The 15699-nt window shown below is 46.7% G+C and overlaps 1 protein-coding gene across 1 annotated transcript in view; it reads right to left on the reverse strand.

The window, feature by feature from the left end:
• Positions 1-3166: 3166 nt before the first annotated feature.
• Positions 3167-15699, reverse strand: part of LOC144510103 (tetraspanin-15) — a 225789-nt gene continuing 213256 nt past the window's right edge. The window contains exon 8 of the mRNA XM_078239377.1: positions 3167-4534. Coding sequence (XP_078095503.1) covers positions 4286-4534 — 249 coding nt within the window. The 3' untranslated portion in view covers positions 3167-4285. The remainder of the gene's footprint in view (positions 4535-15699) is intronic.

Genomic DNA, 15699 nt, shown 5'->3' on the forward strand with positions numbered 1-15699 from the left:
AAATTTGATGGCATTATCCCATTTTAAATTGCTATACGATTGAATAGATTTGGCTAAAAGGAGGAGGTGACTGAAGGAATTCATTCATCATCGTGTATACACAGTCCTCATTGATTCTTCCCCGCTCCTGAAATAAAATTTTCTGTGAAAACGGTCTCCCGAGTGCTTTCCAATCGCCCTTTCTTTCTCTCGATGGTTGACTCACCCTCAAGGGAATCCAACAAAAGAGAATCAATGAAAACTCCTTAACTTATTTCATTTGCTAAGAATCACCATACACATTCTTAGAGGAAGGAAATTTATCATCATCCCTCATGTCACATTAGTCAAAGACTTTAGATCATCAACCTAGCATTCTTTGCCCCTTGTTTTATTTATTCAGTTATGGGATTTGAGCATCGCTGGCGAGGCCAGCATTCATTGTCCATCCCTAATTGCTGTTCAAAAGATGGTAGTGAGCTGCCTTATTGAAACGCTGTGGTCATTGTGGTCGAGGTACACCATTAGGGAGGAAGTTCCAGGATTGTGACCCAGCCACAGTGAAGGAACAATGATATATTCCCAAGTCAGAGTGGTGATTGGCTTGGAGGGAAATTCCAGGTGCTGTGTTCTCGCGTATCTGCTGCCGTTGCCCCTCTAGACAGTAGCGGTCGCGGGTTTGGAAGGTACTAGCTAAGGAGCCTGAGTAAGTTCCATGCATTTTGTAAATGGTACACACTGCTGCCTCTCTTCATCAGTGTGGAGAGAGTGAGTGTTTGCGGTTGGGATGCCAACCAAGTGAGCTGCTTTGCCCTGGATGGTGTGGAGATTCTTGAGTGTTGCTGGAGCTATACTCATCTAGGCAAACCTCTTAAACTCTTAAAAACCACATGCCCATGGATCCAATATACTGGAACCAAATCCTATGGGGTTTTCCAACCTCCTTCCCCCATGCTATATTTTGCAGCAGTGTAAGTGGCCCACCACTGGCCCGCAGTGGGATCTTTCGGTCCCACCTCTGTCAATGGGCTTCCTATTGTCCGCACCGTACTTGACCAGGGAACCCACTGGAGGGGAAATCGCCACTGGTGGGACCAGAAGATCCTGTCGATGGTAGTGGCCGGGAAATTTTGGCCATTCTCTTTGTGGCATCAGATAACAATCTATGTCCCCTCCCCAATTTTGGGTAGTGTTTTTTGGTTCTGTTGTCAACGGCAGCTGTTGGTAACAGTTCCGCTATTCTTATTTACACCTCCCCGTGGCACATCACTTCTTTCTTTACTTGTTCCATTTGTCTTGTGCCACCTTCTCTTTGTCATTTCATCAGGCGACACGGTGGGCACAGTGGTTAACACTGCTGCCTCACAGCGCCAGGGACCCGGGTTCGATTCCCAACTTGGGTCACTGTCTGTGCCAAGTCTGCATGTTGTCTGCGTGGGTTCCCTCTGGGTGCTCCGGTTTCCTCCCACAGCCTGAAGGGTGCATTGGCCTTGCTAAATTACCCCTTAGTGTACCTGAACAGGCAGCATGGTTTTGTATGGAGAAGGTCATATCTCACCAACTTGATTGAGCGTGGCAACTAGGGGATTTTCACAGTAACATCGTTGCTGTGTTAATGTAAGCTTACTCATGACTCTAATAAAAAAATCTTGTGTGTTGCATCCTACCACAGACTTCCCTGTTTGTCATAGAATCATAGAATCTCTACAGTGCAGAAGGAGGCCATTCAGCCCATCGAGATTGCACCAACAACGATCCTACCCAGGCCCTATCCCTGTAATCCCATGCATTTACCCTGCCAATCCCCCTAAACTACACATCTTGGGACACTAAGGGTCAATTTAGCATGGCTAATCAACCTGACCTGCACATCTTTGGGACTGTGGGAGGAAACCAGGAGGAAACCCACACAGACATGGGGAGGAGGTGCAGCTTCTTTTGAAGCTTCTCTTGAATAATTTTCTTTGTGGGTGAATTTGGGTACGAGGTGTCAATGTCAAACAAATGCAGAATAAAGGAAAAGCAGAACACACGAGATACTGGAAGGCTGAACTAAGAACAGAAAATGCTGGAAATACTCAACAGGTCAGGCAACATCTGTGGAAAGAGAATCCAAATTAACATTTCAGGTCAATGAGTTTTTATCACTATTGCTGATTTATTCAACTTCTTTTCCACCAAGGCTGCCTGATCAGATGATTATTTCCTGCTGTGATTGAAAATTCCTTCTTGTGCCTCATGGGAAATTTGACAATTTATCATCAGTCCCGCATCATGAGTGCCTGAAGTGATAAAACCAGGCACAAGGTAAAACTAGGCACTGCGATGTGAAACTGTGATAAAGCGTTGTAAGGCAGTGACATGAACTAACAGAGAATAAATCAATGTAATCCCATGGCAGGAGATGGACAGCTAAGAAACCAAGAACAGTAGACGCTCAGCAATGTTATTCACAGCATCCGCCACACCCATAATTATTAAATCGACAGAAAGATTGTAGTCCCATTATACTGCCGTCTCCGCATTATCTCCTGACTGGGAGATGCTACGACCATTGGAATTCCAGGTTAATCTTCGTTAACGTTAATGCAGGTTAGCTGTCTATTGACTGGTGGTGCTGTGAATACAAACATAACCTTTACAAACTTTGCTCTGATTGTTCTGCCTATAGTGCCAAGCTGAAAGCTGTCAAGCTAGTATGAACCTGAGGGCGACACGGTGGCACAGTGGTTAACACTGCTGCCTCATAGCGCCAGGGACCCGGGTTCAATTCCGGCCTTGGGTCACTGTCTGTGTGGAGTTTGCACATTGTGGTGAACCATAGATGGTTACCACTATGGGTACTTGTACATATGTTACTCTTGTTACTGTTGGGGTTAGGGTTGGGGTGTTCCACCTGTTGGTATTGTTCTATGGTACACTCCGGTTGGCTCCGCCTTCCTATAGGAGTATAAAGGTCACTGCACTTCCTAGTGACCCTTTAGTCTGGGATTGTATTGTTAAGCAGTATGCTCCATTCTTGTTGCTAATAAAAGCCTTTATTTCCCAGGTACGATCCAGCCTCCTGAGTGAATTAATCGCGCATCACACATTCTCCCCGTGTCTGCGTGGGTTTCCTCCGGGTGCTCCGGTTTCCTCCCACAGTCCGAAAGACGTGTGGGCTAGGTTGATTGGCCGTGCTAAATTGACCCTTAGTGTCGGGGAATTAGCAGAGTAAATATGTGGATTTACGGGGATAGGGTCTGGGTGGGATTGTGGCTGGTGCAGACTCAATGGGCCGAATGCACTGTAGGGATTCTATACCAACACTTACATTAATTGAATTAGTCCCCATACAGACAATAGCATAATCAACACTCTTAGGAAGGTAAAACTACTTTTAAAATTAGGGACGTTGGCTATTCCATCATGGAAAAACATATAATATATCATGGCAGTGCGAAATGTGGGTTTGCAGAATTTCGATGCTCCATAACTAGATGTCAAGAGGAGTGTGAAATTGGCCAAGCTAATGTATTGGTAGTGTTGCATCATTTCAAAACAGAAGCCCCTTAATAATCCCTCCAATGGGTTAACCAGGCCCAACACCTGAGGTTGCGGTTTAGGAAGTTGCTCACAAGGTGGTCCATACTTCCAGCTTGTGTTGCTTCTCCATCAGGTTTCGCCGGATAAGTTCCAGAGGGTCCCTTTCTTTTTCAAACGGTGATTTAATTTTCAGTGAGACACAGAACGACCAATTGGGAATATAGAGGGATGAGTGAGCTGGATGGGAACTGTACCATCTTCTCCAAATATGGCGGCTGGGATCGTCCGGACATTCGCACCTCACCGCAAGTGAGGACGGAGAATTAATTTCCGTTCACGGCAGCGGGACCAGAAAATCCCACCGGTGTAAACGGCCATAAAGTTCCACCCAGTAAGCCTGAAATCAAAAACAGCAAAATGCTGGATAAACTCAGCAGGTCGGGCAACATCTACTGGGAGAGAAATAGAGTTAACGTTGTGAGTCCACACGGCATTTCTACGGACTGATGGAAGCTTCCAGAGTTGCTGGGCTTTCCCGGCATTTTCTGTTTTTATTTATTTCAGATTTCCAGCATCTGCAGTATTTTCCATTTATCCCGAATCTGAGCGCTCTTCCACTTGAGCTTTTGCTCTCACAGTGACAAAGCGCCCTGTGCAATGAAAGCATGAGATGGCCTCCCACACCTAGACAAACATTACAAACATCAAACCCAGTACATCTCTGCTCAGCTGAGCCGCTGGGCGACAGGCTCCCACACTTGCTGCCTCTCGGAATCTCATCTCAGTTCACTTCTTGTTCTGCGTTGGTCAGTTGGATTCCTTGGTCGGAATACGCTGCCTCTGGGATGTCAGTGTCGCTCACGGTTCTCTCTACCGGCTGGTAGCCTTCCTCTCTGGGCAGGCATAGACACCATCCAGCCCCCGAAAGATCCAACAGCTCGTATGGAATGGACGCTCTGAACCCGTCCATTTCATCTCTGTGTTGGGATAGTGTGTTCAGGTAAAGGCAGCTCAGCACTATTCCAATAACCTGAAATAAATAATCAAATAAATAGTAAATAACGTTTTACAGCTTCTGACAGTAAAGACAGTTGTCCAACATGGATGAGCAATTTAAAAAATGTAAGCTGACCCACATTGGCACAGTGGTCAGCACTGCTGCCTCACAGCGCCAGGGACCTGGGTTCGATTCCCGGCTTGGGTCACTGTCTGTGTGGAGTTTGCACGTTCTCCCCGTGTCTGCGTGGGTTTCTTCCGGGTGCTCCAGTTTCCCCCTGCAGTCTGAAAGACGTGCTGGTTAGGTGAACTGGCCATGCTAAACTCTCCCTCAGTGTACCTGAACAGGCGCCAGAGTATGGCGACTGGGGGACTTTCATAGTAACTTCATTGCAGTGTTAATGTAAGCCTTACGTGTGACTAAGAAATAAACTTTAAAATAAGTCAAATACAGCAGATGCTGGAATCTGAAATAAGAACAGAGGGAGCTGGAAAAAGCACGAGAGGGTCCACCAGTATCTATTGAGGGAGAAACAGTTTACGTTTCGGGCCCATAGACCCTTGATCAGAACTGAAAAGAGAGAGAAGGTAGAAACTGCGACAAAAAGTAGCAAATTTAAGAACAACAGACCGATAGCTGGGTGTGAGAGTGGGAAAGGGGTGTTTGCATTGAGGCAAGAAAGAAAGGGTGGGTTAAAGATAGGAAAGGTCAAAATCTAAAGTTGCCAAACTCAACGTTGAGTCCCGAAGGCTGCAACATACCCAACCGTAAGATGAGTAGGGCGATTCTCCCATCCCACTATGCTGATTATTTTAGCGCAGTGGGTCGGAAGATTTAAGTGGCGCTGTTTAAGCACGATCCGCGCTGGGCATCCAGCCTCTGGACGCCATCAGCTCCGCACCAGAAATAGGCATGAAGCTGTATTATATATGCGGCCCTCATTTAAATATGATTTAAATGGTATTAGCCACCCCCCCCGCACTCGCGAAGAGCTAGCGGCCCGGCCCCCATCTAGTGAAGGACGGGGGAGCAATTGAGGCCTCCTAGAGGGTCAGATGGCAGTGGGGGGGGGGGGGGGGCCCTGAGCATTGGCACCTTGGCACTGCCAGCCAGGGTCTAAAGGCGGCGGGGTCTGATGGGGTAATCGGTGGGGGTGGGGGTCCCGCTGCCACTCTGCAGTCAGGATTGGTTGGGGGAGGGAGGGAGGCCAGCGATTGGTGTTGGCCATCGGGGTAGGGGGGGGGGCAGTCTGCTGGGGGGGTCGGGGCTGCAGTGGGGAGTCAGCACTGCGAGTGATGGGGGATGGGACAGCTGGTTGGGAGGGGCGCAGGGAGGGAGGGAATTAGGGGGGGCGGGAGATTGGGACTGCGGGGTGGGGAGAATTGGGGGGGGGAGTGAGAGATTGGGGCGCAGACAGATTGGCGCATGCGCAGTGGCCCGCTCAGCTCTTTGCGACCGGCTTCTCCAGCGGGAATTGGCCCCGTCCACTGATCTTTAACGGGATTTACACTGGTGCTTTCTGCAATGCACAGAGTGTGGGAGATTCTTCTGTGAACTCCCACTGAAAAAAACAAGCGTGATTTACTCCAGTTTGATTTAGGATTTTTTGGGGAGAATCGCCCCCCTAATGCTGTTCCTCCATCTCTCTCCAGCCAAGCTTCACTGGAGCATTGCAGCAAGCTAGGGATGGACATGTGGGCATGAGAGCAAGGTACTGAGTGCAAATGACACACAACAGGAAGGTTGAGAGGGAGAGGGTTGGCCCACCCAAGGACAAGGGAGGGAATCTATGTGTGGATCCAGAGGAAATGGGCGAAGTATTAAATGAGTACTTTGCGTCAGTATTCACCAAAGAGAAGGACTTGGTGGATGATAAGTCTGGGAAAGGATGTGTAGATAGTTTGAGTCATGTTGAGATCAAAAAGGAGGAGGTATTGGGGTTCTTGAGAAACATTAAGGTAGACAAGTCCCCAGGGCCTGATGGCAAGGGAGGAAATTGCTGGGGCCTTGAGAGAAATCTTTGTATCCTCACTGGCTACAGGGGAGGTCACAGTAAGAAGTTTAATAACACCAGGTTAAAGTCCAACAGGTTTATTTGGTAGCAAAAGCCACACAAGCTTTCGGAGCTGCAAGCCCCTTCTTCAGGTGAGTGGGAATTCTGTTCACAAACAGAGCATATAAAGACACAAACTCAATTTACATGAATAATGGTTGGAATGCGAATACTTACAACTAATCAAGTCTTTAAGAAACAAAACAACATGAGTGGAGAGAGAGCATCAAGACAGGCTAAAAAGATGTGTATTGTTTCCAGACAAGTTTCTGCTCCCCACCCAAGGACAAGGGAGGGAATCTATGTGTGGATCCAGAGGAAATGGGGAGCACTTCAGCGGTCACGGGCATTCGGCCTCTGATATTCGGGTAAGCGTTCTCCAAGGCGGCCTTCGCGACACACGATGGCGCAGAGTCGCTGAGCAGAAACTGATAGCCAAGTTCCGCACACACGAGGATGGCCTCAACCGGGATATTGGGTTCATGTCCCACTATTTGTAACCCCCACAGAGTTTCACTGGCTGTCTTGTCTGGAGACAATACACATCTTTTTAGCCTGTCTTGATGCTCTCTCCACTCATGTTGTTTTGTTTCTTAAAGACTTGATTAGTTGTAAGTATTCGCATTCCAACCATTATTCATGTAAATTGAGTTTGTGTCTTTATATGCTCTGTTTGTGAACAGAATTCTCACTCACCTGAAGAAGGGGCTTGGAGCTCCGAAAGCTTGTGTGGCTTTTGCTACCAAATAAACCTGTTGGACTTTAACCTGATGTTGTTAAACTTCTTACTGTGTTTACCCCAGTCCAACGCCGGCATCTCCACATCATGACTACAGGGGAGGTCCCAGAGGATTGGAGAATAGCCAATGTTGTTCCTTTGTTTAAGAAGGGTAGCAAGAATAATCCAGGTAATTACAGGCCGGTGAGCCTTACATCAGTGGTAGGGAAATTATTGGAGAGCATTCTTCGAGACAGGATTTATTCCCACGTGGAAATAAGTGGACGTATTAGTGAGCGGCAACATGGTTTTGTGAAAGGGAGGTCGTGTCTCACGAACACGATCGGGTTTTTTGAGGAAGTGACGAAGATGATTGTTGAGGGTAGGGCAGTGGATGTTGTTTACATGGACTTCAGTAAGGCTTTTGACAAGGTCCCTCATGGCAGACTGGGGCAGAAGGTGAAGTCGCATGGGATCAGTGGTGAGCTGGCAAGGTGGATACAAAACTGGCTTGGTCAAAGAAGACAGAGGGTAGCAGTGGAAGGGTGCGTTTCTGAATGGAGGGCTGTGACAAGTGGTGTTCCTCAGGGATCAGTGCTGGGACCTTTGCTGTTTGTGATATATATAAATGATTTGGAGGAAAATATAACTGGATTGATTAGTAAGTTTGCGGATGACACAAAGGTTGGTGCATTGGCGGATAGCGATGAGGAACATCAGAGGATACAGCAGGATATAGATCGGTTGGAGACTTGGGCGGAGAGATGGTAGATGGAGTTTAATCCGGACAAATGTGAGGTAATGCATTTTGGAAGGTCTAATACAGATAGGAAATATACAGTAAATGGCAGAATCCTTCAGAGTATTGATAGGCAAAGGGATCTGGGTGTACAGGTACACAGGTCACTGAAAGTGGCAATGCAGGTGGAGAAGGTAGTCAAGAAGGCATACGGCATGCTTGCCTTCATTGGCCGGGATTTTGAGTTTAAAAATTGGCAAGTCATGTTGCAGCTTTATAGAACCTTAGTTAGGCCGCACTTGGAGTATAGTGTCCAATTCTGGTCGCCACACTACCAGAAGGATATGGAGGCTTTGGAGAGGGTACAGAAAAGATATACCAGGATGTTGCCTGGTATGAAGGGCATTAGCTATGAGGAGAGGTTGGAGAAACTTGGTTTGTTCTCACTGGAGCGACGGAGGTTGAGGGGAGACCTGATAGAAGTCTGTAAGATTATGAGAGGCATGGACAGAGTGGATAGTCAGAAGCTTTTTCCCAGGCTGGAAGAGTCAATTACTAGGGGGCATAGGTTTAAGGTGCGAGGGGCAAGGTTTAAAGGAGATGTACGAGGCAGATCTTTTACACAGAGAGTAGTGGGTGCCAGGAACCTGTTGCCGGGGGAGGTAGTGGAAGCGGATACGGTAGTGACTTTTAAGGGGCGTCTTGACAAGTACATGAATAGGATGGGATTAGAGGGCTATGGTCCCCGGAAGGGTAGGGGATTTTAGTGACGTCGGGCAGCATGGTCGGTGCAGGCTTGGAAGGCCGAAGGGCCTGTTCCTGTGCTGTAATTTTCTTTGTTCTTTGTTCTTTGTTCTTGAGGGTCATGGTTGTAGACTGAGTGAAGGTGTTCCATAAAGTGGTCATCCAGTTTGCATTTAGTCTCCCCAATGTAGAGGAGGATGAATTGGGAGCAGCGAATACAATCGACCAAATTGAAAAAAAAGTGTATGTGAAACGCTGCTTAACTTGAAAAGAGTATTTGGCCCCTTGAACGGTGAGGAGGGAGGAGATAAAGGGGCAGTTGCTGCAGCGTCTGCGATTGTAAAGGGAGGTGCAGTGGGAAGGGAACGGGGAGTTGGACATGATGGAGGAGTGGAGCAGGGTGTCACAGATGGAGTGGTCCCTGCGGAATGCTGACAAGGATGGGAAGGTGAGGAGAAGATGCGTTTTGTGATCGCATCATCTGGAGCCGGTGGAAATGTGGAGGGTGACCTTTCAAGTGTGGAGGCTAGTGGGGTGAAAAGTGAGGATGAGGGGGGACCCTATCATGGTCCTGGGATGGAGGGGAAGGGGTGAGGGCTGACGTACGGGAGATGGGTCAAACTCGGTTGAGTGTCCACAGGTAGTTAACAGCTGGCCAATACGGCGTATCGTTGTTAATTTTTGCTCCCTTTGTTAATCATTCCTCATTGATTTTCATGAGATAAGTAAAGCAACAGGAATAATCACTAGTCGCTTTGGTGGGAGGAAGAATTTGGACTTGTTTTTTGTACTGAGGCATGGACGCGCAACCTTTTCTACCGTGTAATTTGTTATTTTTCAGATTCTTTTTGTTCAAGGCTCAATTCAAATACATACCTTTGCAAAATGCAAAAGAGAAACCTGGTCTGGTGCAAACCTCTCTTTCTTCTCCTCAAGCCAAGCGATAAATTAACTCATTTGTTCTCAGCTCACAGGCCGTGCTATTCTCACACAGCCAGTTGGACATATTCAACACAGATCCACCCACCCACCAGCAGCACAACAATTGAAATAGACAAATCTGTAGGGGAGGAATCCAACTTCCTTATGGTTTGAAAGGCATCCCACCTATCCCACCCGAGAAATTTTAACATGGCAGTTATTTGCATCTGGAGAAAGCTCGGCTTAAGAAAAAGTGTTAACCGATTGCTCGTCTGGCAATAATCCACAAGACACTCAGAGAGCGAATTAATAATAATTTGGAAATATTGCAGAATTACTTTATCGATAGAACATTCAATAGGGAAAGGTATAAAGCACTTAAATAAACTTATTCCAATTGTAAGGCCAACATATGCATGTCTTTGCCATATTAAGTCTTCATCCCTTGTGAAATCAATTTTTTCCTGTGCCGTATTCTATTTATCTTTGTGTAATTACAACATCTGAATTCCTTTTCTCCTCTGTGAAACAGCATCAAAACTTTTCAATTCCACTGAGATCTCCTTTATTACCAGTGATGTGATGTGCACACAGCCAGCTCCCTGTGATATTGTCTAATTGAATAACAATGAGACAGCAACCACATTGATTTCATTAAACTCATACAATGACTTAGCTTGCCAAGGTATCTGGTTATTGAGCCATGAATCAGGTTCCCTTTTAATTAAGTCAGTGCAATTCTTGTCAAATAAGGAGGAAACACTCAAAGGAAGAAAAATGAAGAGTTAGTCAGACCTTTTATTATTGAAGTGCAGTCATGTTCATTATTGACATTTTCAGTGGAAACACTGGTCAACAGTGACTGGTGCAGTCTGGAACTGGAAAGTTATTACAGGAGATTACATCCTTATTCTTTGACAATGCAGCTTCTGCACTTGACACAGAGCTAACGTGAAATTCCAGATATAAAGACAGTAGTGAATTGTGAAGAAGTTTCACCCATTGAACCACAGAAACACAATTTTAAAAAAGTGTTTTACTCCAAGTTGCAAAGCCAATGGACAGAGTGGACCTGACAGACCCAAATGCATCTCCTTGCTTGCTCCAAACACCAAATTCAAATTGAATCCAGTTCCCAACAAGAGAAACAAACAAGATCCAAGCTGACAAGAAAAGGCATTGCACATCATCTTGGGTTTGACCTGATGCTTGATCTTAGCCGAAAGGCTGAGAATGTAAGAGCCACAGAAGGAGGCCATTTGATCCACTGAGCCAATGGTTCTTGCTTCTTTGATAGACTCTCCTCTAGATCTTTTCATCAGTGCTTTTATATCTGTTATTGACCCACTTCTCAGAGGAAATCCTAAGCCTCCCTTTATCTACTCTATTAAACCTCTCATCTTGAAACCTCCCCCTATGTCACCTCTCTTTCCACAGAGAGAACACTCCTAACTTTTCCAATCAGAATTGAAGTCCCTCCTTCATAGTAAACCTCCTTTGAACTCTGTCTTTAGCAGTTACATCTTTCCCTCAGTGTGGTGCTCACAATTGCCCATAATATTCCAGCTGAGGTTGTCCCAGTAATTAATAAAGTTCTCGCATGCTATCTTTGCTACACTGAATTCCTCTATTTATGAAACCAAGAAACCAACATGCTTTTTTAACCACTCCATCAGCTTGTCCTCCCACCTGCAAGATAGTTGTAGATGGACAACAAGGCTCTCTGCTTATCAACACTTTGTGAAATTGTGCCATTTTTGATATACTGTCTTTCTATATTTCTCCTCCCCACTTTATACTTCACACATTGAACTCCATAAGCCATACTTCCGTACATTTCACCACCTTGCTGATGTAATCTTGAAGCCCACAACTATGGGTGGCACAATGGTTAGCACTGCTGCCTCAGGGACCCGGGTTCAATTCCAGCCTTGGGTGACTGCGTGGAGTTTGCACGTTCTCCCGATGTTTGCTTGGGTTTCCTCTGGGTGCTCTGCAGTTTCCATCCACACCCAAAGATGTGTCGATTAGGTGGGTTAGCTATGGTAAGTGCCTGGGGTTACTGGGAGCGGGCAGTGGGGTAAGATGCTTTTTTGGGGAGTTGGTGCAGGCTCGAATGACGTCCTTCTGCACTGTAGCGATTCCATGGTTCTCTGGTAACTATCCGTTAATTGGTGAAGTTTTGTATTCTCTGAAATCTTTGTAATGCTGCTCCCTAGACCCATGTCTATACCATGGCTTCCCTTATTAAAGTTTATTTTGTTCCTGATAAAGATTTCCAATAATTTTGACCGTTGCTTCTTTCAACAACCTCGGACGCATTCCATCTGGACCAGATGGTTTATCAACTTTCAGCAATGCTAATCTTTTTAGTCCATTTTCTTTATCTGCTGTTATCCTGTCCATAGCTTCCCTATTATTTTTCTGTTGTAAACTACACGTCATTATGATCCATCATGGGACCAAGGAGCCAGTGTAGATCAGCGAGCACAGGGGTGATGGGTGATGGATGGGACTTGATGCCGTTAAGTTAGAATACCGAGAGCAGAATTTTAGATGGTTTCAAGCTCACAGAGGGTGAATGTGAAAGACCAACCAGGAAATCGCTGAAATACTTTAGTCTGGAGGTAACAACAGTATGGGTGAGGATATCAGCATCACTGCTTTAAGGTACGGGTGGAGATGAGTGATATAATGGAGGTGGAATTCTTCTTTGCGAAGAAGAGGGTATGAGTTTGAAAACGATTGCACAGAGCATAGAATCCTTACAGTGCAGAAAAGAGGCATTTTGGCCCATCAGGTCTGCACCTACTCTCCGACAGAGCATCTTATCCAGGCCCTATCCCCGTAACCCCACATATTTATCCCGCTAATCCCGTACACATCTTTGGACACCAAGGGGCAATTTAGCATGGCCAATCCATCTAACTTGCACATCTTTGGACACTAAGGGGCAATTTAGCATGGCTAATCCATCTAACCTACACATCTCTGGATACTAAGGGGCAACTTAGCATGGCCAATCCACCTAACCTGCACATCGTTGGACACTAAGGGGCAATTTAGCATGACCAATCTACCTAACCTGCACATCCTTGGGCACTAAAGGGCAATTTAGCATGGCCAATCCACCTAACCTACACATCTTGTGTCACTAAGGGGCAATTTAGCATGGCCAATCCACGTAACCTACACATCTTTGGACTGTGGGCGGCACGGTAGCACAGTGGTTAGCACTGCTGCTTCACAGCTCCAGGGACCTGGGTTCGATTCCCGGCTTGGGTCACTGTCTGTATGGAGTTTGCACATTCTCCTCGTGTCTGCGTGGGTTTCCTCCGGGTGCTCCGGTTTCCTCCCACAGTCCAAAGATGTGCGGGTTAGGTTGATTGGCCATGCTAAAATTGCCCCTTAGTGTCCTGGGATGCGTAGATTAGAGGGATTAGCGGGTAAAATATGTAGAGATATGGGGGTAGGGCTTGGGTGGGATTGTGGTCAGTGCAGACTCGATGGACCGAATGGCCTCTTTCTGTACTGTAGGGTTTCTATGATTTCTATGAAACCGGAGCACCCGGAGGAAACCCACTTGAACACAGGGAGATTGTGCAGACTCCACACAGAATAGTGACCCACGCTGGGAATCGAACCCGGGTCCGTGGCGCTGTGAGGCAGCAGTGCTAACCATTGTGCCACTGTGCCGCCCTAACATTGGATGAAGTAAGATACTGAGATTGTGAATGGTCTAGTCCAACCTGAGAATGTGGTTGAGGATAATTAGAGGTGTTTTAATTTGAAGTGAGAAGTGAATCATTGAGGACTGGCAATACATCTTTATGCCTCAGCAGCAATAATCATGTCTCCGCAATAACCTGGATCAGCTGAACATCCAGTACTCTTCGAGAGGAAGAGTCGTGTCTCTCTGATGAAGAAAGGTCCTATTTTAGTAAAGCCAATCCAAAAACATTACCAGGAAACAATTTCAGATTCATGAACAAACAGGGGACCCCAAAAGATTAATTTATCGTACTTCCTACGAACTAGATGAGTGTGAATTATTCAGTCATAGAATCATAGAATCCCTACAGTGCAGAAGGAGGCCATTCGGCCCATCGAGTCTGTACCGACCACAATCCCATCCAGGCCCTATTCCCGTAACCACACATTTACCCCGCTAATCCTCCTGACACCAAGCGGCAATTTAGCATGTCCAATCCACCTAACCCGCACATCTGTGGGACTGGGGGAGGAAACGGGAACACCCAGAGGAAACCTATACAGACACGGGGAGAATGTGCAAACTCCATACAGATAAGTGACCTGAGGCCGGAATTGAACCCGGGTCCCTGGTGGTATGAGACAGCAGTGTGCTAACCACTGTGCCACCATGCTGCCAACCCACTAATTCTTAGGGCAGACTCGGTAACTATTGGAATTTGACTTGTTCAGTGCCGAGGGTGTTTCACCAATGTAAAGTTGCAGCAATACGCAAATCAAATCAAATCAAAATCAAAAGTTGAAAACTGTATTGCATTTATATAGCGCTTTTCATGTCCTCAGCACCTCATAAGCAATTAAACTGGAAAATCTCAGCGGGTCTGACAGCGTCTATGGAAAGAGAATAGATGCTGTCAGACCTGCTGAGATTTTCCAGCATTTTCTGTTTTTGTTTCAGATTCCAGCATCCGCAGTAATTTGCTTTTATCTAAGTTTTATTACTAGGTTGGAGGCTGAACATAGGGAGTGGGGGTTGGGCGATGGCCAAAGATAGGGATGGGATGAGAGGTGACACGTGGCTAGGAAGGGTAGGTTGAAAAGTAAGAGGTATGGGGAAGCTGTACCAGACTGAGACCTGGCACTTTCCCCAGACTGCGAGAGCTGGGGTCATCTATTAACTTACACTGCTGCCCACTAGTGCCCAAGGACAGAGGCTGGGACTGGGAAGTGGGAGTAGTTTGATGATTTGTCTTCTTGGACAACCTGTAACAATATTTTGACTTCAAAACTAAATGACACAGAGATGATTAACACTCTCCTAAAGAAATCCTCATTAACAACTCAACAATACAGCAGATTTCATTAACTTCAGATTCCATCACCCGTGAACACATTTGAAATCTATTGGTATAGCGAGTATTGTCGTTATATTTGAGACACCATTTTTTAATTAGCTTCATTTTTCTGCCAAAGACCAAATTCATTTTATCAACTCTAAATATCTACTGTGTTCTTAAACTGTGGCTCAGAACTGAGAGTCGAATTAACAATACTGTTCCTGGGAACCCTTTATAGCAGCTGTCACAGGGGAGAGATCAGGGACAGGACTAACTGAGGCTGGGACTTCTGAGGTCACATGTAGGGCAGGATTTTCCAATCCCGTTCGCCACCCCCCTCCCCACGCTGCCAATGAGAATGGAGAATTTGGCGTTCAGCCAAAATTCCATTCACTGCAGCCGGACTGGGGAATGCCAGCCAGGGGCAAGTAAGCCTTGACTCACTCTCACCACCGAGCCCAAATCCTAAGGGGAGAATTTTCCCGTCCTAAGCGCCACGGGATTCGTAGGGGACGAGGGGTGGGGGGAGGTGGGGTTGGCGGACCATGCAAAGGTCTGTTGACCTTGAACGAGATTTTCCAGTTTTGGGGCACAATGGGTGGCATGGTGGCACAGTGGTTAGCGCTGCTGCCTCACAGCGCCAGGGACCCGGTGGCACAGTGGTTAGCGCTGCTGCCTCACAGCGCCAGGGACCAGGGTTCGATTCTGGCCTTGGGTCACTGTCTGCATGGAGTTTGCACATGTCTGCATGGGTTTCCTCCGGGTGCTCCGGTTTACTCCCACAGTCCAAAGATGTGCGAGTTAGGTTGATTGGCCATGCTAAATTGACCTTAGTATCAGGGGGATTAGCAGCGTGGTTACGGGAATAGGGTCTGGGGGGATTGCGGTCGGTACAGACTCGGTGGGCTGAATGGCCTCCTTCAGTGCTGTGGTGATTCTAAAATCTCGCCCTGTGAGTTCAAGACCCACTCCAGA

The sequence above is a fragment of the Mustelus asterias genome, chromosome 22 (genome assembly GCF_964213995.1).
Source record: "Mustelus asterias chromosome 22, sMusAst1.hap1.1, whole genome shotgun sequence".
Lineage (NCBI taxonomy): Eukaryota > Metazoa > Chordata > Chondrichthyes > Carcharhiniformes > Triakidae > Mustelus > Mustelus asterias.